Source organism: Callorhinus ursinus, unplaced genomic scaffold (assembly GCF_003265705.2).
Source record: "Callorhinus ursinus isolate GAN/ISIS: 27379988/994484 unplaced genomic scaffold, GSC_fseal_2.0 scaffold4, whole genome shotgun sequence".
Lineage (NCBI taxonomy): Eukaryota > Metazoa > Chordata > Mammalia > Carnivora > Otariidae > Callorhinus > Callorhinus ursinus.
Window position 1 is genome coordinate 133,308,904 of NW_027397066.1, and position 27,990 is coordinate 133,336,893.

The 27,990-nt window shown below is 37.5% G+C and overlaps 3 protein-coding genes across 4 annotated transcripts in view; 1 reads left to right on the forward strand and 2 right to left on the reverse strand.

Annotated features, from left to right (window-relative positions):
• The first annotated feature begins 3,941 nt into the window (after nucleotides 1-3,941).
• Nucleotides 3,942-4,575, forward strand: LOC112825788 (small ribosomal subunit protein uS14-like). Its single transcript, XM_073891270.1, has 2 exons — nucleotides 3,942-3,962; nucleotides 4,269-4,575. The coding sequence occupies exons 1-2, from the start codon at nucleotides 3,942-3,944 to the stop codon at nucleotides 4,473-4,475; spliced, it is 228 nt and encodes a 75-aa protein (XP_073747371.1). The 3' UTR covers nucleotides 4,476-4,575.
• A 5,074-nt stretch (nucleotides 4,576-9,649) lies between these two features.
• The window catches only part of GASK1B (golgi associated kinase 1B), a 48,706-nt gene continuing 30,365 nt past the window's right edge, over nucleotides 9,650-27,990 (reverse strand). For both annotated transcript variants that reach the window (XM_025874403.2, XM_073892421.1), the window contains exons 4-5: nucleotides 15,436-15,662; nucleotides 9,650-12,573 (exon numbers count right to left, since the gene is read on the reverse strand). In XM_025874403.2, coding sequence (XP_025730188.2) covers nucleotides 12,366-12,573; nucleotides 15,436-15,662 — 435 coding nt within the window. In that variant the 3' untranslated portion in view covers nucleotides 9,650-12,365. The remainder of the gene's footprint in view (nucleotides 12,574-15,435; nucleotides 15,663-27,990) is intronic.
• Nucleotides 21,159-21,577, reverse strand: LOC112826193 (small ribosomal subunit protein uS10-like). The gene has a single exon (XM_073891229.1). The coding sequence runs from the start codon at nucleotides 21,547-21,549 to the stop codon at nucleotides 21,190-21,192; it is 360 nt and encodes a 119-aa protein (XP_073747330.1). The 5' UTR covers nucleotides 21,550-21,577; the 3' UTR covers nucleotides 21,159-21,189.

Below are 27,990 nucleotides of genomic sequence, written 5' to 3' on the forward strand. Positions count from 1 at the left end.
GGAATTGGGAAGGGAGTGTGGCCTAATCGTCATGGCGTAAGTTGTGAAGTCAAGCAGATTTGGATATGAATCTCGGTTTGGTCACTTCCTAGCTCTTTGTTCCTGGACAAGTTATTAACTTCTCCATTCTTCCATTTTCTCATTGGTCAGATAGAGTCATGAGGACTAAATTGGATGAATAGTATTTTTGAAGTGCATCACATCACGCCAACTTCATAGTAGGAACTTGATATGGGTGGTTGTTATTAAATTAGGAGAACTACCACATTGTTTCATGCCACAACTCTCTGGAACTCATCTGCAATCATTTTCAAAATACAAATGAAAAATTTGTACCAGATGAGCCTAAATAACAACCAGATCTCCAACTGTGTTTATACTATCCATTATTTGCCTCTTGCTTTATCTCATGCTCTTTGAGTTGATTTAAATGGTGACCAATATGTATATAAGAAATTTTAAAGGGTTAAAAGATAAGAAAAGCAAGATGTCTGTAAAGTATTCAGGCTCATTTAGCTGCCATTTGTCTAAGCAATAGAAACAAAGCTATGAATTTTTTGAGAGCAAAAATATGGGGGTGGAAGGGAGTAGATAGAGCCTAAGGGGAAGTGAGGAAAGCATGAGAATAGGAAAGAATTCTAAAATCTGCATCTCCGTATCTTAGAGAAAGAGGAGAGAAATCAGCACTAAAGAAAAGGAGAGAGAATTGCTGGAGATTTTGCAAAAATGACAAGGCTGTGTATTGCAGAAATGTTATTCCAGTGATCAGAAAATACATTGAAGAAGCTTCTAGAAAAGACAAAATAGAAGTAGCAACTCTACAATGCACTTAAAAACAAAATGTAAAGAAAAGAAAAGACTGCTTATAATAGAGAAAGGGATCTGAGATGCTGAAGGCCCTTGAAGGGGATTAGGTTGCAACAAAGGAAAGCAGGCTTATGGAGGACGGCTCCTTGAACTTTGCTGTCTGGTTCCCATTACTCTTACTCTTCAAAAAATGTCATCCATTTCTTTCAGAGCAGAACATTTTGCCAAATATGCTATTTAAATATTGACTATAGAACATTTCCTTGATTTGAAAATATACTACCAAGATTGGCAAAAATCCAAACTATTTCTTTCTGTAGGCTCTGTCATGATTTATACAGGTGGTCCTTCTTACCAATACAAAATGGAAAAAGAACAGAACGTAAACTGCATAATACATGCAATTCCTGACAATGAAATGCATTGGCTGGAGGTATTGTGAAGGATATTTGAGATATTACTCAAGAGATTCTGATTATGTACACAAACATATCTGAAAAATACTGTTTCTGTTTTTAAGAGGAACATTTGAAGAACAGAAAGAGAAGGTTAAGGGAATGCTATAAAATTAGTTCTTCTTATGTATGAAAAAATTTTGGCCAATGCTTCTGATTTTTGTTATATTAACTTTGCAGTTTAATTTTCAAAGATTTGAAGAAAGGAAGTTGTTAAAGATGCATGTGCTCACTTATTTTTCTCTGCTATGTCTCAAGACCTAAAGCAGGGCCTGGCACTGAGCTGGCACTTGAAAAATATTTGTTACATGAATGCATAAGTAAAGCCTCAGAGAAATCGAATTAGCAAATAAACTCTGCAATCATCACCGGCTGAGAGCTAACTGGGCCAGAACATCCTGAGATATAAATTTAATGTCATGGTTTAGGGCACCCCAACCTGAGTGCAGAGCCTCAATCCTGATAATAGTAAATAGTTTGGTTTATAATCAACTGAGAAGAGAAATCAGCTTGTTCATTATGAAAAAAGAAAAGGAAACAATATAGCTCCTTATCTAGATTTATTGTTTCATGTATATGCCCACATGGTTATGTGTGTGTGTGTGGTGCATCCATCCATCCTTCTGAATCTTTCCATGATACAAACTCGGTCACCTTGTCTGGTTTAGATAGGTCTCTTTAGACAATACTGCTGTGGTGACTACAGCTGAAAAAAATATATCTAAAGCCCTAAGCAGCATTTTACATAGTGTTTCTAGAATATCTTTTCAAGTCATCTCTAATAGCAAGGATACTTTTCTCAGAATTGTTAGTTAATTCCCTTTGGGGATCTTAAAATATGTAATGGTCCACAATTATGTATGAAAAGTACTTCAAAATTAGACTCATCCTACCTCATCCCTCGACTATCTTATGCCTAAGTAATTTCAAGAACTTCCTAAATTACTTCTCTACATCTTCCCAACCTTCTCCCCCAACACACTCTCCAATCCACTCTAATACATGGCTCCCTCGCTTAAGAACTTATAATGACCCCTCAGTAAAACATGGCAAGGGAAAAACAGCTTAAGATTATTCTTAGGAAGCCATTATTCTTAGGAAAGAATGATATATCTAGTATAAAGCTATAAAACGACAATCACCAAAACCAGAAAGCACTGCGTAGATTTCTTTGAAAATAAACAGTAGGGTCCTAAGAGACCTAATTAAAAGAAAATGGGAATAATACCAGTGAAAACACTGCCAGTTTGGACTAATAGGTACAAGAGAAAGTAGGACTCTTAGAAGAGGCAAGGCTATCAAACTGCCTGACTGCAGATCTTGAGACTTCTCAGCCTCCGTAACTGCATGATCAACAAAATGAGACTGTAAGCTATTGGGCTGTGAATGTGCACTATTCCTCAGAAAGAAAAGGGAAGAATGATGCAGAAGGTGATTCAGAGATCATCAGAGCCGCTATTTTCACCCCAGGCCCCGGGACAGAAGGGGTTTCTGCTGGTTTCAGTGGGCCAGGATGCTGCCACCAGGTGCCTCAGGGGTAAGGCTGCCCTCCCAAGCCCTGTGGGCAGGTCCTCTGCAGAGAGCCCTGGGGCGATAGCAAGCTAAAGCAGCAAGACCAAGCCTTGCAGCTGTGAGGGTAAAGCTGTCACTGCAGTGGGCCTGGGAGATAGGACATCAGGCCAGAGAGGATGATTCTCGACACTCAAAAGCCAAAATTTGCCTTTCTACGTTTGGACTTACTTGGGACCCATCACCCCTTTCTTCTTTCCTATTTGTTCCTTTTGGAATGGGAATGTTTCTCCCGCGCCTGTCCCAACACTGTATTTTGGACATATATAACTTGTCTGGTTTCACATGCTCACAATTGGAGAAGAATTTTGCTTCAGGATGAATCATAGCTCAAGTCTCCCCCATATGTGCCATATGTGATTTAGATGATATTGAGATGAGATTTTGGACTTTAGATTTTAGAGTTGATGCTGGAACAAGTTAAGATATTTTGGACTGTTTGCATGGAATTAATGTATTTTGTATGTGAGGACATGAATTTGGGATGATTAATACTATGGACTGAATTGTGTCGCCCCAGAATTCATATGTTTAAGGCCTATGCTCAGTGTGATACTATTTGGAAATGGGGATTTTAGGAGGTTTAGATGAGGTCATGAGGGTAGAGCCTTCATGATGGGATTAGTGTCCCTATAAAGAGAGACCACCGAGGGGCGCCTGGGTGGCTCAGTAGGTTGAGCGACTGCCTTTGGCTCAGGTCATGCTCCTGGAGTCCCAGGATCGAGTCCCACGTTGGGCTCCCTGCTCAGTGGAGAGTCTGCTTCTCCCTCTGACCCTCCCCCTTCTTGTGCTCTCTCTCTCGCTCACTCTCTCTCTCTCAAATAATAAAATCTTTAAAAGAGAGAGAGAGAGAGACACCTGAGAGCTTGCTTCCTCTCTCTCCACCTCCATATATCAAGTAAAGGCCATGTGAAGATACAATAAAAAGGTGGCCATCTACAACCTAAAGAGAGAGCCCTTTCCAGACACTGGCCCTGCTGGCATCTAGATCTTGAACTCCCATTCTCCAGTACTGTGAAAAATAAATTATTGTTATTAAAGCCACCTAGCCTGTGGCATTTGTTATGGCAGCCCAAAATAACTAAGACAGACACCAAAACCCTAACCTAGATGTGCTGCCTGGCAGATCAGGTGAGGGAGAAGAATGGGGGGAATGAGCAACTGCTGCTGAGAACAGAAAATATAAACCCCACCACACAAGAAAATACACAGACACCGGTGTTCTACAGCAACACTGGTCCACAGGCTTTTCTACAATGATGGAAATGTCCTGTATCTGTGCTATCTAATATAATACAGTATCCATGAAGCACGTGTGGCTCCTGAGCATTTGAAACGCTGTGTGACTGAATTTTTAATTTGATTTAACTTTAGTAGTTCCAAAAACTATTCCCTGAAGTCTCAGAGACTATTTTGAAAAACTCTTTGAAAAATTAGTTCAACCTTTTGCCTCGTTGCATCCGAGAGAGCAAGACGGGTCACCAGCAGCTGTACTGGAGCCATCCGAGGAAATTTGGCCAGGGTTCTCGTTCTTGCCGCGTCTGCTCAAAACGGCACGGTCTGATCCGGAAATATGGCCTCAATATGTGCCGCCAGTGTTTCTGTCAGTACGCGAAGGATATAGGCTTCATTAAGTTGGATTAAGTGAACCTCCTTGTATTGGTCATCCAAGATAACCTACGTTAACTGCAGATAATCATGATACCTACTTTAATGTCAACTCATTGTACATAAAATAAAAAATACTCCAATTAAAAAAAATTAGTTCAAATTTATAAAAGAATGAAAAATGAAGAGTCAATCAAGAGTTAATAAAGCCACCAAAGATGAAAGCTGAGGTCTCTAGAAAGAAATTTGAAGATAACAAAATCATTAGGAGAAATTAAGACTAATGGGAAGCAGGAAGAAGCAAAATAGATGTGACTGAGGTAGTCTTAGATATAAAGGAAACACTTGAGAAAATACTACATTTTGCGGGAAAAAAAATACAGGAAAGTAAGCAAATAAGGAAAAACCAGTTGATTCAGAGGCAGATTCCACACACACATAATAAATCTGTCTTTACCTGAGACAGAACAAATAGAATTGAACCAAAAAAAAAATATTCAAATATATATTGTAAAAATCTTCCCGAAGTGAAAGAAAGAAAATATAAATATGTTGATTCTGTGTTGTGTTTCAGGAAAATCTGATGCAGAACAACCAACTTTAAGACACATCTTGAGCGCTTACTAAAATTAAAGGATAAAAAAAAGAATTCAACATGCATCAAAACCAGAAAAGCAAATCACCTACAAGCCAGAGAAAAACAAAACAAAACAAAACAAAAACAGAGTCTGGCCTCTGAAATCTTATCTGCAATGTTCAATGCCAAACGACAGTGTTACAATGTCTAAAGACTTCCAAGGGTATTTTGTTTTGGGGAAAAAAAAAATTTAAGTGTGGAACCCAAATTTTATATCACCAGGCTGTTTACAAACTTAAACAAACAGAATGCTATTCACAAATGAGCAAGGCTCACTGAATATGGAACTCCTGGGTAACTCTGTAAAAATCATGTGATGAAGCCAGTCAGCAAAGAGATGAATAAGGAAAACAAACAAAAACCTCAGGAATGAAGAAGCTGTAATTGATGGTGGGCAGAAAATCCATTCAAATATAAAATTAATGCACCTGTGACAAACTGGAAACCAGAAGGTAAATATTAAGAAGAGGAACGTGTAAGCATGATAAATATTTTAGAAGTTGGTTTGTGAAGGAAAGAAATGGAGAGGGAGGGGGGATTTAAGAGCATGAACATCTTTACCTGTCATAGGAAGAACTCATGATATACTTTCTAAATTTGATAAATTAGAAAAAGACCTATTTACCTTAGAAACTAATCATAGATTTGGCGTTGGTTGCAATTATCAGAAAAGCTATCAACATAGATTAAGTTGAAGCAAAAAGGTGAATTAAGAAAGGACCCTGAGGAAACCAAAAACTGGAAGGGACCTCCAGAGCAACTAACACGAAAGAGTCAAAAGATACCGGACCTCCCCATCTCACCCGCCAGCACCTCTTGAGAGTTTCACTCGAGCTACATTAAATTTTCTCCACTCGCAGAGAGGAAAAGTCTGACGAAGAGCTCCAGAACGTTACCCATTATTGCTTTAGGCTTGGGTCTTGGTTTCTTTTTCTGCTTATCCATTCTAAAATTCTGAGGCAAGTTTTCTGAGTGACCTACTTAGGTCAGGTGTTCAATTTTGAACCAATCAGTTACGACAGAAACAGGGCTGAATAAAGAGATGTGATTGGCCCAGGGTTAAGTCACATGTACACCACTGAACCTATCAACTATGGCCTGGAGGCCCTGGCAGAGGTCAAGTGAGTGGGGTCGGAGGGACAAGGGTATCCCCAAAGAAGAGAGTTATTTGATGGAGCATAATAGATTTAGGTCAAGTTGGCCTCAAATATACTCAGAGCCACCACTGCAGTTGTCATCATCTGCTGTAGTTACCAGCATTACTTACCAAACAGTTCAAATTTCCTGCTTTTGTCCAGTTAGTTGTGACAAAGTGCAAAGCCCTTCAGAACTTTCTTTCCCACAGGTACGGAAATAGAAACATCCAGGCTGCCTCATCAGGTTGGTTCTCTAGGTGTTTATGGGAAGCAAAGCTCTCCTGCCAAGCTGTGGTGGACATATGCTGTGAGAAATCAACCTTTATCGCTTTAAGCCATTGAGATTTGATGGCATTTTGTTACTACAGCATCACTTAGCCGACCCCGTTGATACTCCATTCTTTTCTTCTAATTTCCACTGTGATTCTTCACTGCCTATTGGCTGCTAACTGTATCACAGCTGAACAAGTCTACCCTAATGCACTTTGCTACTCTTCTTGCCTCCTGCTGGTAAGGAAACACCCTCCACTTCTTTTGGCCATCTATCAGAGAAGGTTCCCATAGGGCTGTAGGGTCCCTGGTGAGAATATGCCTTCTTTATATTACAGGCAATCTTCTCAAAGACACCAGATACTGGGCCCTGGGACAGACGAAGGTAGAGCACAGATTTTCAAGCACTTTTACTTCAACCATCATCCATTTCAAAATTTTTACCCTGATATTTAATTTGTCATAGGTTCCTAGATTAATGCTTCACTTTTCCAAAATTTTTATTTCAAAGCTTAATATGTCTCTTCCTCCTATCATGTGGCTTCTTTTATTGATCCCCTTCTCCAAACCATCAGACCTCAAAGGGCTCTGAGTGATGTCTTACAGTGTGGCAATACAGTCTAATACAAGGACTTTGACAGAGGAAACCTTCATAAACTGAATGCGAAGGACAAAAAAACAAATTAAAAGGTTTACTTTTTATGGAAGACTTTCTATCAATGAATGTACTAAAGCACGAAGAACTAATGGTTCTCAACCAGGGAATGACTTTGTCTCCCAAGAGGACATTTTGCAGTATCAAGAGACATTTTTTGGTTGTCACAACTTGAAGGCGTGTTACTACTGACATCTAGTAGGTAGCCCAGGCTAAAGTCAAGACTTAATTAGGAATTTGTGTCTTTAATGAGGACTTTGCTACTTCGGAGGCTGCCATGTCACTCCTTTTTTAACACAACATGCTATCTCTACTTGCAACCAACCGTAAGACAAAGGAAATGACACAATACAAGTAGCAAATAGCATTGTCCTAAGAGTCACCAAAACTCAGGTCCTATATTGTAACTCTCACTTGTTACCTGATTAAAAGTGGAAGGTTGACTCTTAAGAGAGGCTGTAAATTATTTCCTCATTTTCTTAAGAAAGACCTGAATCTCAAAAGCTTAACAATAATGTATTCTCACAAAGTTAGAAAGGATATCTGAATCACAGTTGATTTTTTTTTTTAAGTTACTAGGAGGTAAAAAAATAAATGTTGACCTCCATTTTAATACCCCTAAGGGCCTGAAACAAGGATGCAGAACAAGATCTCTTGTTCTCCTAAACAGAAGTTGAGCCAATAACATAGGGCACTTTATGAGCCAAATAATGTCTGGTGTCCTGGAGCTAAAGAAAATGTTGGCACATCTTGCAAAATCACAGCTGTTTCAGTCTCATTTAGTGACTGTCCCACTCTCTGCAGCCCAGTTTGCCTTTTGAAATATAGCACAGCGAGCTACGCCGCAGTGTGTGATTAAAGCGACTGACAAGGGAGGTTTTATTTTTTAGCTCTTTGTCTCAAAAGCTTTAGAAATCTTGACAAGTACTGCTAAGAAATACAGATTACTTTTTTAGAAAGAAGATGCATAGAGATTTCTTAATGTGCACATGATTGTGCACATTTTTATCAAGAAACTAAATGCACTTTGGAATCATGATGGTAAAAAGGTAACTTTCTAAGGTGAAAAAGAAAAGTTGAACTAATTTAATCATACAGCACAACAGTGCTGTTGTAAGAAAAGATCTCTGCAACTTCACTTAACTCTGTGCATTTTTGTAGGTTGCAAAACAGTCTGCCAGCAAGCCCTTCTGAGTCAGACCTTTGAACTAGATAATCAACTGATAACCATTAAAAAAATTAAAAGGTTAAATGAAAATAAGCTCCAAATGCTAATCACATGGTACCATTCAGTTCTCCAATTATATAACTGTGTTTTGAAAGATTGCTAAAGTAAAATTTTCCAAAAAAATTTAACATCATGACTCTCAAGCAAATAAAATATGACTCTGTAGTCAAAAGTTTATTAAGGCAAAATTTTCAAAAAGGTAAAACTGTAATTCCTATGCAAATGTAAAATGAACATGCGTCAAAGATTTTATTTAAATAATTCATTAGGGAGGGAACCACTAAAATGGTAAAACCATTTCAAAGAGTGTTTCAAAAGCTAAGGTAAAATTAGGATAAGATTGCTGGACTAGATATAAAACTGGTTAATGTCCAACAGGATAATAAAACTGTAAAGCCATTAGGGTTGTCTTTTCCACCAGGCAGAAATTATTTGCATCTCTATGGGATAAAAATCTACACATTAACCTCTGCCCTACAACATTGTTAAGTAGACCATTCAATACAAAAGCAAGGCCAGCTTTGCATTGAAAGAGCACTCAAAAATCTCTTCTGGCTATTTCCAAGTGTCAGATAACTTTTCCAATAAGTCAAATTATCTTCCATTAATGAAAGTTCTTAATTCTTGATGATACTAGTTTTTAGAGAAAAGCCTTTATCATCTTTCTTTGACCCACGTACAACTTCCATATCATATTTTCAGACTAGTGCCCGAAGTGTGCCTTCCTTTGTTCCGTGCTGAGATAAACACTAGAATTTCCTAAAATACTATGTAAATAAATCTACATCTAGGTTATTTATTCATTAGATATAATGTAATATATATTTAAAGATATGAGGGAATAAACAGGCTATTATACAAGTGCAGAGATTATAAATTTTTTGAGTGTAAGTCTAAGACATTTTATATTTTGATAAGTTCCCCAGGGTGTCTAATAAACTTAATAAATATGAATGCTATAAAGATAGCCTTAAGTATAATTCTAAGACTCACCCCCAGCAAAGAAAAACAAAAATTAAATAGTCTCTTACAGTTTGTGATAGCTGTTAACTAATTTGCATACCACTTAAGACAATGCTCTTTGTACACCAAGAGAAAGCATAAGATCACTAGTAACAATATCAAATATGTGCATATACAAACACAATCCAATAAAATTCCTAATTGTTCAATTGTTTCTCTTATCATGGACAGTGGTAGCAGTCTTCCGTACTTAACTTCTGAAAATTAACCCATGTACAAAAGAATACCCATCTACAAAATAAAAAGCATACATCTTTAATTTCTAATATTTTTATTACAGACTTTTAAGATACATATTTATTTTCATATTATCAGCCTAAAGAAAACAAGTCACAAAAATAAGCTTTTGTATGTCTGCCAAGGTAAATTGTTCTATTTCAAATTTATCAAGTTATAAATAAACCACATAATATGCTTATGTGAACCAAACCACAGCATAATCTGAGTGCATTTGAAAGGCACAGAGTACTCTCATTGTTTCAATAAGAGAAAAGAAGAGCATTACTTAGGATTAAAAGCCTGGCCCTGCAGCTATCCATTATTCAACAATAATACAGCATGAATTATTCACTGATTATAAAACAAAATACTGTGTTAAAAAGCAAAGGTGACTAAAATAAACATGTGTTCCTGGACCTTTCATTTAATATTAAGCATGTCAGAATACCTGGAAGCAAATAAGCAAAGCAAGACCCACATAAGGGAGAACCAAGCTGCCCAAAAGCTGTGTAGCTTGAGATGCAACATTAAAGCTCATTTTTAAGGAGACTGGATTCCCACCACTAATTTCACAAATTTGGATAAAGATGATCTATTCCACAAAAAGCTTATTAAAATGCAAGTATGCCACCTCGATAAGACAAGGTATAAGGCAACTTGACAAAGAGTTCTTTCAAGTCAGTGGCTCAAAATAGAACCTGGGTCTCCAAGCTTTTGTTAGGCCTATTTTTCATTAAAATCCTGATTAATGAGAGAAAAGGGGATCTTAAAAAGCCCAAAGACAGCAGGTAAAAGTGTAGACTCGGGAGAGCCAGAGTGCACAGAATGTGTGGAACCAGAGAAAGGAACTCAGAAGGATAATGGAAGAGAAGAATGGTCTGAAGACCACTTCTCCAAGGGTCAGCCCAGCAAATAAGGATGCTAAAATATAGTACTTGAATGTGAGCCTAAGAAAGTTATGCTTAGACGATCAAATGATCCCTCTCTCCTTGACCCGTCTTCTCTTCTAGTTACCATGTATTGTTTTGACATTTTGCCCCTATACATTTACATAAGTTAGAATCTATAGGTATATATTAAAAAAGAAAAAACTAGTCTTTATTGTAATGTCTTTAATAGTTCTAATTTATAGTGATATTAAGTGACACTTGATTAGAACACAGAAAATGCGGTGTTTTAGCAATAACATACAGAACTGAGAAAACAGAGAATAGAATGCATTACAACATCTTAAATTATATTTTTCAATTTTCAGGGAAAAAAGAAGTCAGTATATCAGCTTTTAAATAAGGAGTGGGTGAGGTGGGGTTGGGGGGAAATGATGACTTGTTCGAGATTTGAAACTTCTGTATGAACACCTATCGTATGTGATGACATGCATATCTTCCCAGGACACAAAGACCCAACATGTGAATACTGTATGTCTATGTCCTACGCTTAATTAAGAAGTTGGCAGAGGGATGGGCGCCTGGGTGGTTCAGTTGGTTAAGCGACTGCCTTCGTCTCAGGTCATGATCCTGGAGTCCCGGGATCAAGTCCTGCATCGGGCTCCCTGCTGGGCAGGGAGGCTGCTTCTCCCTCTGACCCTCCCCCCTCTCATGTGCTCTCTCTCTCATCCTCTCTCTCTCAAATAAATAAATAAAATCTTAAAAAAACAAAAAGTTGGCAGAGGGAGTTTGGGGAAAATTATTTGAAGCTTAATATTGTCCAAATTCACTGTTTTAGTTCTAGTCATGTGCTTTCATTGAGGAGAATTGAAAAGAGTCATGTTTTAATTTATTTTGTTCATATTTCTCATATTAGAATAAGCTAAACAATATATTTAAATGCACTCGATATCTGGTTCTATTGTCAATATCTGAGCAATATCATTTAAATCAATTTAAATATAATTAGAAGATGCCTGAAGAAAACCACTATTAAGAAAATATACAAAAACTATAGTATATCCTTTGTAAAAATGACAAAATTTGTTAAAAGAACATCCATTAAAAGAAGGCACTCTATAAGTATAGTTTCAAATAGGTAACTTATACCTTAAAATGGTTTAATGTCTAAGCTACTAGACATAAACTGGACCAAAATTGAGAAAGCAAAACTACCTAACGCATAAAGGAGGAAACTGTGATTCTTGCTTCTCAAATTCACAGAGATGGCCGGTCATTTATAGATACAATAGAATATATACTGGTGCTTTTGCAAATAACCCACCATTTCTATGCAGAATTATGGTATACCCTGGTGTTTTTGCAGATCACATGCCTCAGTTTTCCAATGCAGAACTGCCTCTGGGTCATATTGGGACGGCTCTGTTTTAACAATCAGCAACTGAAGAATGTCAAGAACCCTTCCCATCAGAACTTGGTCAGACCAGTCAGTATGGCATAAAATATGCTTTGCTGAAGGAGTTAGCACCTCTGGTTTACACTGTTCTCTTAAATGGCATGACAAATGTTTTAACAAAGCTAGCTGGAATAATAATTGCAACCATTCTGTATAATCAGATATTGAGACTCACATGATCCGATGTTAGAGAAAAATATGAACAAGTATTTTTTTGAGCAGTATGTTTTTTAAAAGGTTTTAAGTCTGCTTATCATGCTCAGACCCATCATATACACTTGGTTAAATTCATTTATTTTATATATTCATTTACACTGCCTCATTCCTAAAAAGACTTGAGGTTTGTGTACTTTATTTTAAAACCAAACACAAAAAAATGCATAAATATATCTAGTATTCTAGCCAGAAGATCCTTTTATTCATTCATAGGTAATACTTTGGCCCCATGTGCATTGATGTAAGTAAGAAGGATTTTGGCTCTCTGCTCTATGACATCAATAAGCTTTTCAATTCCTTGTCTACCTCCTTGACTTTCCCAATAAACTTTATCAAGAAACAGGGACTGAAGGAGTTTCTGCCGTAAGTGCTGGCTCTTCAAAACAGAAACTGCAGATTCGGGAAACCTGAGAAGATAAAATGATATTTCATTCTTAGTAATTGCTTAGAAATATTATGCCTTACCCAACTGCTTTGCCCTTCATTAATCTGGCATAAATCACACTATCAAGTAGTACCTGGAGAATGAAAACAGTTTTGTCACCGTCAAGCTGACACTTTTCTTAATAATAATATACTAGAAGGATATGTTTCGAGGGAACTGAAATTTCTATGTTGAATTTTCCATTGAGAACTTGACATACTAACATCTTACTTAAAGTCATTATCTGTAGGCAAAGAGAGGCATGGAATTAAAAAGAGTTCTGTTAGCCTGGCAAAAATACTTTCCTCAATCTTAAGCTCCATTTCACCCATAGAAACCACTTCAATCTGTCAAGTGGAATAGTATCCTCATAAGTATCAACGTGGGGTTTTACACAAGAAAATATGAGAAGCAAAATGCTGACAAACGCGTGACTGAATTTAATGTGAAATAATCCAAAATGTAGGTAGTAAAAAGAGAAAGGAATCATTCCATAATGCCCAATTAAATAAAGAATTGTTTCTGATTCAGATTATACTTCAGGAATTCTGAAAATCTGGGAGCATTTTACTAAATTGGAATACTAAAGTGTTTTTCAAATAAATTTAACAAAACTCAAGTTTTAGAGTCAGGCATTCCACAGTGACCCATCTCTGGAAAACCTGAGGCCAGTTTGGAAGGGTCCTTGTTGAACTACCTTAAGAGAGTGATTTGTGCTTCTTGTTCTTCATTTAGAAAGTAAAACCAAGGGGTCTAGCATGTACATTATCTGAAGAATTTTGTCAAGTTTCAAGTTCAAACTCATAAGGAATGTCTTGCTGAATTTTCATTTGGCCCATCCAGCTTTCACTGAAATACTGATGAAAGCACAATAAAAATATTGGGGTTGCATAGTAAATTTCACATAAACGTAGTTGCTCCTTAACAACTAAAACAGGAACATATCCTTGTTCGAGGAATACAGTTTGCCCAAAGTTTCAGGCCTCCTAAACGCCTTTTCCAAATTTCAATGGAATGAGCTAAGGGTGGCATTCAGGGGACATAAATGCAAGGGACTCAGATGCTCCTATGCTGCAGAAAAACCAAAGGGCACAGAGCTGGACTCATTTAATGAGTATGAGTGAGGGTGGAATTAAATAATGCTGATAAGATGCTCTGAGCTCCCTGAAGACATGTACTATATAATTTAGTGGCCATAGTATTAATTAAGCATTTTTGCTCTATGAAATATTAATAATCCATGATTTATAAATTCTATGACCCTTCAACTAATTTAGCTGTGGTAGAATGTATGAGATGAAACTGTGAAACCCATGGATCTCTTTAGTGACTAATCCTTTTCATAAAGGAAAAGCAAAAAATTACCTGTCTGTGCATTACATTGATTAATAGGAATATTCTATGCATAAATCTGGGCTAGGAATGTCTTCATTTTTGCTTTGCAATGTGTGACTTACTTATTCAAAAACAATTTAACCTTACACTCATTACTCCTCATATTGCATTTAAAGTTAACTTCTTTGAAAGCATAAATAAAGCAGTATTCATATCAATATGAATGTATAGAACAGATGGACCATATTCTTAGGCACTCCTAATTCCAAGAGAAAATTTAAAGATTTAAGAAGACCCCAAAATATCAACTCAGTAAGTGATGCCTTTGGTCAATTTTTCTACACATAAAATTTCCTTAGTTTAGTCACATTAAAAAAAGAATCTGTCATATATTCTACCTTCAATCCATGAAGAGATATAAGAATGAGTATTAACAGGGCAAGATATGGCAAAAACTCATGAAATTGGGGCTTATGAAACTCTCATAGGAACAGTATTGTCTCTAGTCCTGAAAGTACATCAAATCCACACTACCTGATTAGAAGTGCTAAGAAGAACTAATGAAACACACTTTAGAGTGTTGTTACCAAGAGTAATAGTAACAGCATGAACAAACACAAGTTACTGCAGAAAAATGATTGGACTTGGATTTGGAAGATTGGGCTTCTACTCTCAGTTTTAGACTCCTTCATGTGCTCTCCAGCAGTCACTTAGCTTCACACAGTTGGTTAACTCTTTCACTACTGCACCCCTCTATTTCCAATTCTCAAACATACCCCAGTGTCTTGGTCACTCTGATTTCTGACTAAGGTAGGAAGGCAATGAAGAGTGGCTATAAGCTGGGGCCGAACATCCAGCCTCAATCCCTGTAGCTAAGGTTGAATGGTCCAGACTCTATAGTGGGTTCCTGCCACTATTAAATGTACTAGTTTCCTTTATTTCCAAATACATAAGCTCAAGATACTTTTCTCCCTAGTCTATGTCTACTGGAAAGATTTCCAAATGCTCAAAAACCCTCCTACCTGAATTCAAACAGCTGCTGTCCTTTGATATTGTGTCCTAATCAGCAGATTAGCTCTAATTTCCCACCGCATTCAGAAAAGTCTCGAGTTTATTATGTCTTTGGACATCCTGCCATGTCACTATCTGTGTGTCTGTTAGTCCCCCTGCCCCCTGCCCTGATAATGGAGCTTCTGCCATGTCCTCATCCCTGCTCTGCCAGTTCCTATTCCTAAGGTCCCTGCATGCTTCCAACTTTACCCACATGGATTTTCACAGTGAGGGCGAAGGAAATGTCGTGGGAGTTTTGTAGGTTGCATGGGTTGGTGACACTTGACACCGTGGCTGCAATCGTTTCCCATTCCCGGGCCTCCAATCCCCAGATTCCACACCCACAATTCCTTTCAAGGGTTAGATCAGTCACACATAGCATTTGAGTTTTCTCAAAACCTTACTACTTATTTAATAGAAATGTGATGTCCCATAGATTTTACTACATCTTAAAACTTACTCTTTGATGCCTTCTAACAATTTGAAGTTTAAGTTATCTTCGCTTCTGTCAAAGAAACCCTTGTTGTCTATGAAGACCAAATGCCTTGGGTCATGCTTTCGCTGGATAACATGTGCTAGAGCCACAGAATCTTGGTTGTCACATTTTGGCCTCAGTCCATTCTGTACACAGGCATCTTCCTTTCGAGGTCGGAATCCACAGCAATTTGTATCTAAGCGATTATAAATCTGAAAATGGAAAGCAAAAACAAAATCCAAGATGCTGAGTAAAAACAAAACTTGGGAAAGTTAGATTTCTGAAGAATTAGTGCTTTCTAAATAGCTGACTTGCCAGAATCTAATAAGGCCAGGCTCATTTAATTAAAGGCAACTGTCAGAATAAGTCCAAAGTTCATATCCTTCTGACTCAGCCATGGTTAAAAGCATTTCCAGCTTCTAACAGCTCTAAAGTCAGATCATCCAAGTTAGACATCTCCACCCTTAATATTCAAAGTTCCCACTGACATCATATGTAGACACATGGCCAGAAGAATCTCTGACTCTATTCATGACAGAAGATAGAAACCACTGCACTTTTACATAACTAAAGGCTATAGCTTGTTTTCTTCCTCGAGTTGGGTTATAGAAAACCTGAGTTATCTCAGTGGCTCTAAAAGTTTACTGCATCCCCTAACCTCTCTGGACTTTAGAATTACACTATCTAACCTGAAATAAATAACATAGTACAAATCTTTTGAAAAGATGTGACATCCAATAATGATACAAAAACTACTACCCAAATGGAGCCAACAGCTAGATTCTAAATAAGTGAGCAGGATGAACAAAATTATTGGGCTCAGTGGGGTTTATTACAGGAATAGGGTTTCTATCCTATAGAAGAGGTAAACATTAATTAGAAAGGGAGAATTGTGTTATTTCCATTTCTCTTGGGCGGGAAAGAAATAATATTTATTAGTCAGGGCCAATTAAAGCTTCAGCTTAGGAATTAGATAAATTTCAACTCAAATCTCTGTGACCTTGTACAGATTACTTTATATCACCAACTCTCAATTTAATTACCTATATAATGGGAATGGTATTATGGCACTGTACCTTGTACAGTTAGTGGGAAGATTAATGAAAATGTTTATACACCATCCAACCCTAACCCAGGCATCTAGAAGATACTCAAAAAAATGAAAACAGTTATATTGTTGAGACCCACACATATACACTATATGAAATGATTTACCTCAAAACAAGCTTCTGAGACAAAAGGCAATTTGTCCACATTAATGAAGACAAATTGAGTCTCAGAGAGGTTGAATAATCTGCTCTGGGTAGAATATAAGTAAGCAGCAAAGTTAAGATATAGACAGCTATATTTATCTCCAAAATTCTCATACGCTCATGATTCAAAAGACGGCTGGACATAAAACTGTCACTTTTATTCCTTTGGCACTAAATTCCCATTATTTCTCTTCCCCTGTTTTTATAGAGGGGCTAGCCACTCTAGGAGGTCAATTGCTCAAGAAGGAATGCAGAAAGAGTAGTGCCAAAATTTAGCCTACTTTGAAATGATCATTCATTCATTCATTCATCCAACAAATGTTTATTGAACATCTTCTCCCAACTATCTGTGGGCTAGGCACCAAGGCAAATGTTGCCCATGGTCACTACCTCCCACCACCACTACTCCCAGAGGAAAATGAAGTGGTCATTTAATTTTGCCTCACCACCACAGCAAATTTTAAGAACTGGACAAACGACCTTTCTGTACATAAGTGAACTTTGTATCAAATAGCATATTTTGAGAAACAGAGATTACAAAGAGGTCAGCCTAAGCCAATTTTCTGTGATATTTATGTAAAACCAGTCACATGGGACAGGGATGGTCAGTGAGCCAAGAAGCATTTGGATAACACAGAGGGTACATTGCTGATCTACCGGCAACCTACAGATAAAGGGAGCCCTTTGTCAGGATTGGTTCCAGGCAGCTGATCCATGGGGCTATAAGTCTAAGCAATGATTTATCCAAAAGGTCACACAGGCTTACTGCAGAGAACAGTAAGTTCCCACTTCTGGTTAAAGTGTCTTTGTCTGACATGAGGACAGGGGTTGCCCAAAGGTAAGCAAGGGTGCCCCAAGCAAATCACTATAGGTTAAATGACAAAAAGCACAAATAAGAACGATTAGAAAAAATTATTGAGTCCTTTCTCTTCAAACAATTTGATTCATTTTGTGTAGTACCTTGACTGCCTTTGAATATAAGAGAAATCAAGTGACATAAAGAGATTGCATCTGGTTGGCAATTATTTAAGTTAAGATCAGAGTCAGGGAGAACGTGAAAAATAACCCTTCTAGAAGCTGCTTCTCATCCAATCTCCCCTCTTCTATAAACATTAGCTAATAATTCCCAAAGATTCTCTATACCATGCTCCAACATCATCATATGTTTATAACCAGTTATAATGACATTATACAATAGAAAAAAAAAACAACAACCCTATTTAACTTTGACCACAATATGCAAGGTCTGTTATGTTGGATAAATGGTCAGAACTTAAGTTTTAAGGACTAATCTATCAACCACTTCATAAATGGTGCCCTGAACCCTGAGCTTTTTCTTCATTGTTGATTTCATACCAGTGAAGAAAGGACTAAAACTTATAGCTACATTTCTGTTGTTTCTACTACAAAGCCATGAGTCAAATATATTAATGTTAAATAATAAGCACTTTAGAGTTTAGACCCCAACTTTCAGTACTCCTATAAATATTATACTTTTCTATTTTTAAACTACAGGAGAACGTTAAAAGTTAGAGGTGGAAAAGACCGATTTAGGTCATTTTTTTATTGCCTTCCCAGCATTAGATTGTTTCCTACAGTGTATTTTTAAAGTGTTTTGTCTGATCTAATTTTGAATCACTCAACAGTCTGTGATGATTTCACCACTTCCCTAACAGGCTGTTGTTGTGCCATTCAAGTCTAACAGACCTTATTATTAAAAATGGGTGTGTGTTCAGCTCAACTCCTTGTCCAGAAAATGTTCACCCCCCACCTTTTATTTGGACCAACTGTGAAGTTGGTGGGTATGTTAATACATGTTGAGTGTGTGTGCGGGTGTGAGTGTGCACACCTACAAATATAGAATCAGACTGTAAGGCCTCAAATAATCTGGGTTTCACTTCGTTTTTCTTATCCTCTAAGTAGAGTAAATTATGTCTTTGTATTATTGCCCTTGTCTAGCAAGGGCTTAAGTAGCTCTTAAATCTTGTTCCCTAGCTCTTCTCAGAATTTTGTTTATAGTCTTCCTTTTGAATTCACATTCACTATACCAAAAATAATTTGACCACAAAACCAAAATCCACTCCCTTAAATTCAGTGCCATGTTGCTGGGCATTTAATTTAGTTATATATTGAATATATTTCTGCTTACTTCCAAGAGAGTCTACCTATTTTTTTAAAGCCTAATAAAGCATATCCTAGATAGTTATGAATCCATAATATGGTTTCAGTATATTTCTTTGGCGCACACATTAAAACAATCATTTCATTTAACTACCACATAATTAAGCACTGTAGTTCACATTCACGGGTCTATGTCTTTAGATAATTATCCTACAAAGAAGATTCATTGGGGGTAAATCTCATCAGTTAAGCGATCGTGAGTATTGATGATCATTAATGCAACTTGTTCAAATTCACAACCTTTCACTCTTTAAAACAAGGAAAATCTTTTACAGAATCGATCTTCTGAATCTGAAGATTACTACCAACCATCATTTTCTGTAAAATTGCTCTTTCCTCTTTAGGAAAATATATCTTTTCCATGTTTACCTAACTAAAATTATACTCAGAAAAATCCAGGTGTTCCAGCCAATTTTTTTGTTGTTGGTGGGAATATTTTTAGATATACTGCCTTCTTCTAAAGTTCCTTTTTTTAATTCCACTTTCCTTGTGGGGGTGTTACTTTTGCCTGCATGAAAAAAGTATCTTTTGAGTGACTCAGTTATGTTTACAGAGCCTAAACAAGGATGCCTCTGCTGCACTGACCAGCTCTCCAAAGCCCCATAGGAATCTAGAGAAATCCAATGACTTTCCACCCTTTTGCACACCACCCATTCTAGCTGTGTCTTCAAAAAGTGGGTCTATCAAAGCAATGGCGTCAATGGGACTAAATGACTAATTTCAAGCAATGTCTGAACAAAAGCAAGAAAAAAATATTCTAAAAGTGCTGCTAATATTAATGAAAAACATAAGAGCAGTCACTTAGCAACTGTTTAGTATATGCCAGGAACTGTACACTTAATGCTTTACACGTATTGTTGCATTTAATGCTCACAGCAACCTGAAGGGATAAGTGCTACCAATGGTCCTGTTTGATAAGTGAAGCAAGTGAGGCACAAGGAGACTGGTTGGCTAACCCAAGGTCCCTCACTTCATAAACGACAGAACTCAGGATTTTAACCCAGATATTCATGCCCTTTTCCATCCTGATTGTATCTCTTGTGCATAGCCAAGGTGATAGTGCAAAAAAAAAAAAAAAAAAAATGCAAGTGCATTTGTATAGAATACTAAATATCACTACATTCAATAAATGCTGCTTATAAGGTTTCATCAGAAATACAAAAAACTGTACTGTAGGAGTTCAGGTAAAAATGCATGAAGGAGGGCGCCTGGGTGGCTCAGATGGTTAAGCGTCTGCCTTTGGCTCAGGTCATGATCCCAGGGTCCTGGGATCGAGTCCCACATCAGGCTCCCTGCTCCTGGGGAGCCTGCTTCTCCCTCTGCTTCTCTCTCTCTCTCTCTCTGTCTGTCATGAATAAATAAATAAAATCTTTTTAAAAAATGCATGAAAGAGAGGATATTACGGTTGTGTTTTGAGAGACAGGAAGTATTAGCTAAAAAATAGGCAAAGGAATGAAGGTAGGAAATCAAAAGACATCTTTAGAAGAACTGAGGGTACATTAGACCAGCACTTCTCAGACTGTCTGTAGTGAAAGATCAGGTGGCTTTGTTTTTTCTCTCCCTCAGCCCCACAATCCATATGGAGTGTGTTTGTTAAATGATTAATAATAATAATAATAATTAATTACTAGAGAAATAAGATTTTAAAAAATACAAAATACCAGCCAAATATTTGTTAGAATCAACAGATGAAATTCCTCTACCAAACTGCTATCAAAGTTTCTAAGTGCTTATTTGCAATTTTTGTACTTATGGACTAGTAAATTGGCAGGGTCCTGGAGTCACACTTTGAGTAGGACAATGCGAGACAGCACTGTCGAGCGTTAGGGGAACGTGAAGGCAGGTAGCAGAGCAAAAGGTGGATAAGAGTATTGTGCCTACAAAAAAAAGCCAAATTTCTGATGTGCCTTCAAGTTTCTATCATTTTCTCATGTATTGCTGGAAGGAAGGTCAAAGGCAAGAGAGCAGGGCATTAGGGGGAAATGTTAAAAGAACGAAAACTGAAGGGAACCAAGACAGAGCACACTTGGAAGCTGAAGAGAGAATAAAACAAAGATGTCCTTCCTCACACAGATTAGAAATTCCCCCGATCCAAATATTTTTCTCATTCAACTTTTAGTTAAATTACATAAGCCTGTAGGTGTTCCTACCGCAGTTTTTGTACACCTCTTTAAGGGGCTCAGTGAGCGTATGTGTGTATGTATGTGTGCGTTTCTGGTTGGTGAATCAATATCTTAAGATCTCACCATCTCTTTTCTTTTTTTTTTTTTTAACAACTGATAATCAATTTATTAAAAAGGTTGATTTAAGCATCTGCAATGGTGACTTCAACCTCAACTCCTGGCTCAATACTGATGGAAGTAATCTGCTTAACAATCTCAGAAGGACTGTGCAAATCAATGAGTCGCTTGTGGATCCTCATCTGAAAACGATCCCAGGTCTTAGAACTTTCACCACAAGGAGTTCTTCTTGTAGTGATTCTCAGAGTCTTGGTAGGCATCCGAACTGGTCCTTCCGCTTTGAGATTCTTTTCCTTTGCACCTCCGATCCAGTCAGCACATACCTTTTCCAAAGATTTTACGTTGCGGCTGGTGAGAGCAATTCTAATTTGGTGAATCGCCACCTCCGGTTCCACGGGTGTCTTCCCGGTGTCTTTAAAAGCCATGGCGCGGCTTCCTGACCGACTTGTTCCTCAGTGAGAGCGAACAGTAGTGAGTCAGGAGCAGGAGCGGGGCGTCCAAACCTCCGCTGTAGCTGCCACCGCGTCTTCCTCAAAGAGCCTCACCATCTCTTTTCAAGCTATTTGTTTTTAACTACTTAAAAATTGCAACTTTACAAGGAAAACCATACTTTTAGAGAGAAAGTTTAAATAATGCAATAAAACACGTAATAAGTGGAATTTAACAATTTACCATAGTAACTCAGCCAATACCTGGCACATAGTAGGCACTTGATAAATATGTATTATAAAAAAAAATTGCTGAGAGTTGGTATTCACTGTGCGTTTGGCTATTTACAAAACTCCTTCAAAACCCTGTTTTCTACTGGGAAGAATCAAATACAAAATAATGGTGGCATAGGAAGACATGGGTCTTTTTAAGGTAGCATCCAGTGAATGGAGTGGAAAAAAAAAATGGGAAGGGAACAAAAAATGGAACTGCCTGTGCTTGTCATTTTCTCTTGGTTGGCTCCTTTATGTGGGTTTAATCTCACTAACCACGGACCATGATCTTTTATATCCCACAGAGAGTCTGCCATAACGCCTTGCAGGCAATAGGCATTTGATAAATACATAACAAGCAGGTGGGACAGAAATAGCAATAGGGCATCCTCTTCTATAATTAGCAGTTTTCTGGAAGATTCCTTTGACTCCCAGTTATCTCACTGGACATCTCATTTGTTTTTAGAAAATGCATGGGAAAAAACAAGTCTCATTGTCTCATTTTCAGCAATTATCTTATTTCAAAAAGGCAAAAAGACAGTGAGGATTGCTACCATTATCAGCCCCACCCTAGGTACAGAGAAATACAAAAACATATAGACTTACTTATTTATCAGCTAATAACTCACATTGGAAAACCCTTCTATGTGAATGTGTCTTGACGTGAACTAGTGTATGGTTACCATGTTACCAGCGAAACTAGATGGATCCCTGTAGTCTAATGAATGTGTGAAGGTAGACCAGATCATAGAGAAGAGCAACCTCAAACAAATCCCACAGTCCCCATGGTACTTGTTAATACAGACTTAGTGTCCTACCTTGGGAGCTATACACAAGCAAAAGCAAAAGTGCTCTCACCAGCCTGTACCTGTATCACTTGGGAACTCTCAACTTGTAAAATAATAGATTTCATTTTTGTTCTGTGCTGCCATGGCAACAGGTGCCCATTAAATTACTACACATGTAAATGTGACTAGCAGAACATCTGATGAATGATGAGAAAAGTAAAAATAGTTCGCAATATATAAGCGTAACAGTGGCCATAGGCTTGCTTTTATCTCTGCCTCTGGAAATAGCAATCATTGCTCTACACTACCTAATCTCTAGAATTCCACATTTAAAACTATCATTATGAGCCAATTCAATGCAGAATCTCTAGTTTCTTCCCTGTTACTGAATCATAAGTAAAGATAGAACAGTATTTATTTATGCAGAAATAAAAACATGTTTAGTGCTATGATATACTTGGATCTATTTCTAAAGATGCAATGTTTAGAATCCATATACTGTAACTCTGAGTAAGTACCAGAAGTCAAACATCATTCTGTCCCAGAAAGACTCTAAAGAGAGTCAGCAGGCAAGTGATAATCCATTTTTAGAGAAAGAAAATCCACATTCTGTAATTTGCACAAGCAGAGCTGCATGGAAATAGCCTCTGCCAAAGGCACACCCGCTTTACTGTAAAGATTTATAAAGAACACTCAGACAAAGAGAAACAATAATTTTTACATTTGGTCATGTTCTGATTTATGGAATGGGTTTATATTAAACAAAGAAAATTAAAACAAGAATAACGTAAGTAAAATGTTTAAAAAGTGTCTTCTTCTGAGGAAATGAAACACCATTTTTAACAATTTAACATTAAATAGAGTTGTAAACAAGCTTAAGATCACACACACTTATATCTGAGGGAACACTGTCACTGAAAACATTCTTTGCTTGACTTGACTGTATTAATTTTTGGTATTCTCATGAAATTTCTATCAATTTTATTTTCCCCTATAATGTAGTATTTTATTACGAGGAAATTGGCAAAAATAAGATAACCTAAATGACTATGCAGAAAACACAATTCTGATTACAGTACAAAGATTCTTTGCTTAAGTCACTTTCATCAGGCTCCTGAACATTTCTCTTAGGCCCATTTGTGCACTCCCATATATAACCCAGTGTTAGCAAGAGCCCCGTAAGTTAGTTTAACCAGAACCCCCTACCATTGATATCTGATCACTGTGGGTATCTAATGGGTTCCTCATCTTCCACTGGCCCCCAGGGCTATGTCTGATTGCCTTCCTCTGTCTTCAGCAAGAATCTGGTTAGGCCAGTTAAACCAGAACTCCTCCTACCCCTGGCTCCTCCTCTTCATAATTTGCCATCCCCTGACCCCATGGCTGTATTCAGGGTGGAGCCCAATCTCTCTCCCCCACTGGAAATTCCTATTACAGTGTGTCCTATCCCTACAACCATCATCATGAATAAAGTCTTCTTGACCGTCTTTAACAAGTGTCACTGAATATTTCTTTCTTCAACCATGATTAACACAATCTAATATAACATATCCAAAAGCTATTTAAACTCATATCTTTCAATGGAAATTGGTTCTCTTTATAAAAAGCTAATTAATTCTGACACATTGATTATTCTCTGGTTATTGAAAAATAAGTACTGCTCGGGAGTAGAATGGTGGTTGCTAGGGGCTGGGAAGCGGGGAAATGAAGAGATGTTGGTCAAAGGGTACAAGCTTTTAGTTGTAAGATGAGTAAGTTCTAAGGATCAGACTATAGTTAATATTGTATATTTGAAATTTGCAGAAAAGATCTTAAGCTTTGTCTCTCACACACATACAAAAGTCAACTATGTGAGGGGATAAATGTGTTAATTACCTTGATTGTGGTAAATATTTCACATGTATACAAACATCACACCATCACACTGTACACTTTAAGTATATACAGCTCTATTTGTCAAGTACACTTCAATTGAACTGGAAAAACAACTAACATAAAGTTGAATTTTCAACCTTTTTCAAAGATTACTGCTGCATGTACTTATGTACTTATAGAAGTTCCTATTTGAAGACAGATTTGTTTTTATGCTCTTTGGGTTAGCAAGTAGCTATAAAGTAAAGCACTTTATGCATCTTGGATAAAAATATCCCAGAATACTGCTACTTCACTTTACATCATAAAGTTTCTAATTATCAAAATAACCCAAAGGGACACACATCATCTTTTCTCACATTACAAATAAGGAAAAAACTCAAAGATGGTAAGTAACTTGCCCACAGAGACAAAACTAGGGTATGATGTGAATTTCTACCAACTTCTGCCTGACTTGCCACACTGCTTCCCAGGGTAGAAAAGACAAGCTTTTTGTTTTCATGGAGATCACAGTCTGATGTTTCTAAGTATGATTCACTGTGCATCCTCCACATGGATCGGCAGCATATTTTGCATAGTGCACATACTCAAAAATTTTTGTTGAAAAAATGAAGGAATGAATGCCAGCTTCACTCAGCTCACCTACCCAAGCCTATCTGATACAGAGAGCTAACTGCCAAAAGACCTCTCATTAGGCCAGACCTCCATGTTTTCTTCTATCCGTTTTCTTGTAAGAAGCTCAGAATCTTAAAATCAAAATCACAGAATCTTACAATCACAGAGATATAATACCTTTGAGGTTATGAGCTACTATACAGACAAAGGGGAGTTTGTTCTGTTTTGTTTTCCAGAAAAATTACCCTAGGCCCTGCTTCTCAAACCTTTTTTAAGTACCTCTGACACAAAGAGTTATTGAAGACACCAAAAAGGATTAATTTAGGTGGGCTATTTACCATATAGAAATTAAACTTGAAAAAATTCACTATTTATGGATTAATTTATTTAAAAATAACACTGACACATCCATTACATGTTACCCTATTTTTGAAAGAAATTGCTGTATTTTCCAACAAAATAATAAGAGAAATGGAACTGTTCTTTCAAGTAAAAATGAGGTTTAATGAAAAAAGCAGCTAGTTCAGCTCACAATTCAAACAACTGCCTAAGTAGTTTTCCTCCAGGCCACTATACCACACTGTGGGAGGCGTTAGAAGTGCCTTAGGCATGCTTCCTGTGTTAACACACAGAATTTTTATGTTCATTTTTTTTTAAGATTTATTTATTTGAGAGCAAGCATGAGCAGGAGGAGCAGAGGGAGAGGGAGAGAGAATCTCAAGCAGACTCCGCGCCAAGCTCAGAGCCCAACACAGAGCTCGATCTCACAACCCTGAGATCATGACCTGATCCGAAACCAAGAGTCGGACGCTTAACCGACTGCACCACTGAGGGGCCCCTCAAACAGAACCCTTAAAAGGTGCATACTTACGGGTAGAGATTTAAGAAAATTCATAGTTTTACTGCTTCGTCAAGGACATTCTTAAGTGAATCAGGCATTTTCTGCACGTAGTTTTCACGTGAGCACAGAGGCAATGCAGAGTAGGACAGGTGTTGGTATAATTTGGTGCCAGCTCTGATTCATGCTAAAGTGCCGACAGATTTACCCACTACTGCAAACATCAACACAGTGAAAAAAGCAAAAACTGGTTTAACATTATTATGGAAATAGTGTTGACCACAAAAAAGCCATTGCCCCAAAGAATCCCATTCAGTAATAACTTTTTGAAGCTCCATTTATCTCTTAGTTATCTATGTCCATTAAACAACAACTTGAATATGGTTGGCAAGAGCGTGGAACCAAAAGAACCTTTATGAACACCTCTCACTTAATCCTCTCTGAGTCTACTTTATCGGGCAAAATTATTTATAAGATAAATCTTTTAAAAATGATTATATCAAAAAATATCTATATTGAGGCCAGATGAATATCTGCCTGCCCTCTCAGGTGTTCCTATGAAAATACTATTGTATTAAGTTTTCCATGATTTTGTATTTGCTTCCTGGTGGGTTTATCCAGGTCTGATGCTTACACCTCCTATTTTCCTGGAACACAGCAGTTAAGGTTGGTTTCAAACTGTCTGTGGTTCAATGGCATAGGATTAGTGGGGAAGCCAATCCCACAGCTAACTCAAACGATGCATTAAATATCAAAAGGTTGTTAGGGAATCACACAGGCTTGCTCAAATCCCCGATCTCTCCAGCCCAGCTATGTATACAACAAGATTTAGGACTGAGATATAGTGACTATGCACTACTCAATTTCAGCACAGTTTATAAATTCCACGGCAAGTGTTGAAATAAGCAAAAACGGCATATAATTAACATACACTGTGCTTTTGATTAATAATTAAATTAGAATTGACCCAGGGATGTTCAGTTGGTTGTCACTTAGCAATATGAAGTTCATGAATATAACTTATTTGACCAGACATTTTTCCCTCTGATTCAGACTGATAAAAGAGCAAAGACTATGTGAACCAATTTCCTAGTCCACGTTTTATGCAAATTAGGCTTTAGTATAATCAATGCCAGGAATCTCTGAGAATAAATGCTAGACAGTAGGTGGAAAGAATATATAAAATTCTAAAAGCTTTTAAGTAGGAAACAGACATCTGAAGAACTTGTCTGCTCCTTAACAGGAGGAGACACAGGGAAGTCTTAACGAGAAGTGGGCCAGGATCCAGAGAAACACATTCTTGTTGTAAAGGCCAAAAAGCCATGCCTCTGTGATAAACCAGGGTCAGTATGGGTAGACAACTGTTTTTCTTCAATGTTGCCTCCATGAAAACTCAAATAAATAGCTTCAATGCTGTGAAGTAAGGGAATGTAGTCTCTAAAAGTCAGGCCTCCACTAGAGCAATGATGTCAAAGCCCAAAACAGAGACTCACAGGCCAGTGCCTTTGTGTTTACTTTCTCAATCCTGTCATATTCTTGTAGAAAATTTTTAGCAGCAGACGTACATTCCACTTAAAGGCCATAAAAAGTGAAACTATTTGCCTTTTGAAATACAGGCCAATATAATTCTACTGTTGGTTTCCTAATCTCCCCAAGGTTTTGAGAAGGCCTAACTGTTAAGGGGGCAGGTACAATCTAGCAGGTCAGTTCCTTCAGGGAAGAGGGGTTTCACAGACTCTCTTTGGAAGAGAGGATTCTGAAGGAGCCAGCATGTGTCAATGGGACGTATTCCATGAATAATCAAAGGGGAATTGGCTGTGTGGATTAACCAAGAGGACATCTGGAAAGGAATCACACTGAGAAACAAGAGTACAATAGTTCCCAGGCATAGAAATGACATTGTGTCAGACTCAAAGCCAAGTTACAAAATCTCAAATGATGACCGAGTCTCACAGATTGACTAGGAATTGTCTAAAGAGAACACAGAAATTCCCCAATTCAAGTTTGTTCAATTTAAATGAATTCATGAGCAGTGTCCTGTATGTTTATAAG

What these genes read in the sequence shown, in the direction of transcription:
- LOC112826193 (XM_073891229.1), bottom strand. Translation starts at nt 21,549, where the DNA reads ATGGCTTTTAAAGACACCGGGAAGACACCCGTGGAACCGGAGGTGGCG.
- LOC112825788 (XM_073891270.1), top strand. Translation starts at nt 3,942, where the DNA reads ATGTGCTGCCTGGCAGATCAG. An exon ending in TGTGCTGCCTGGCAGATCAG is followed by an intron (nt 3,963 to 4,268) that starts GTGAGGGAGAAG and finishes TTGAAAAATTAG; the next exon opens with TTCAACCTTTTGCCTCGTTG.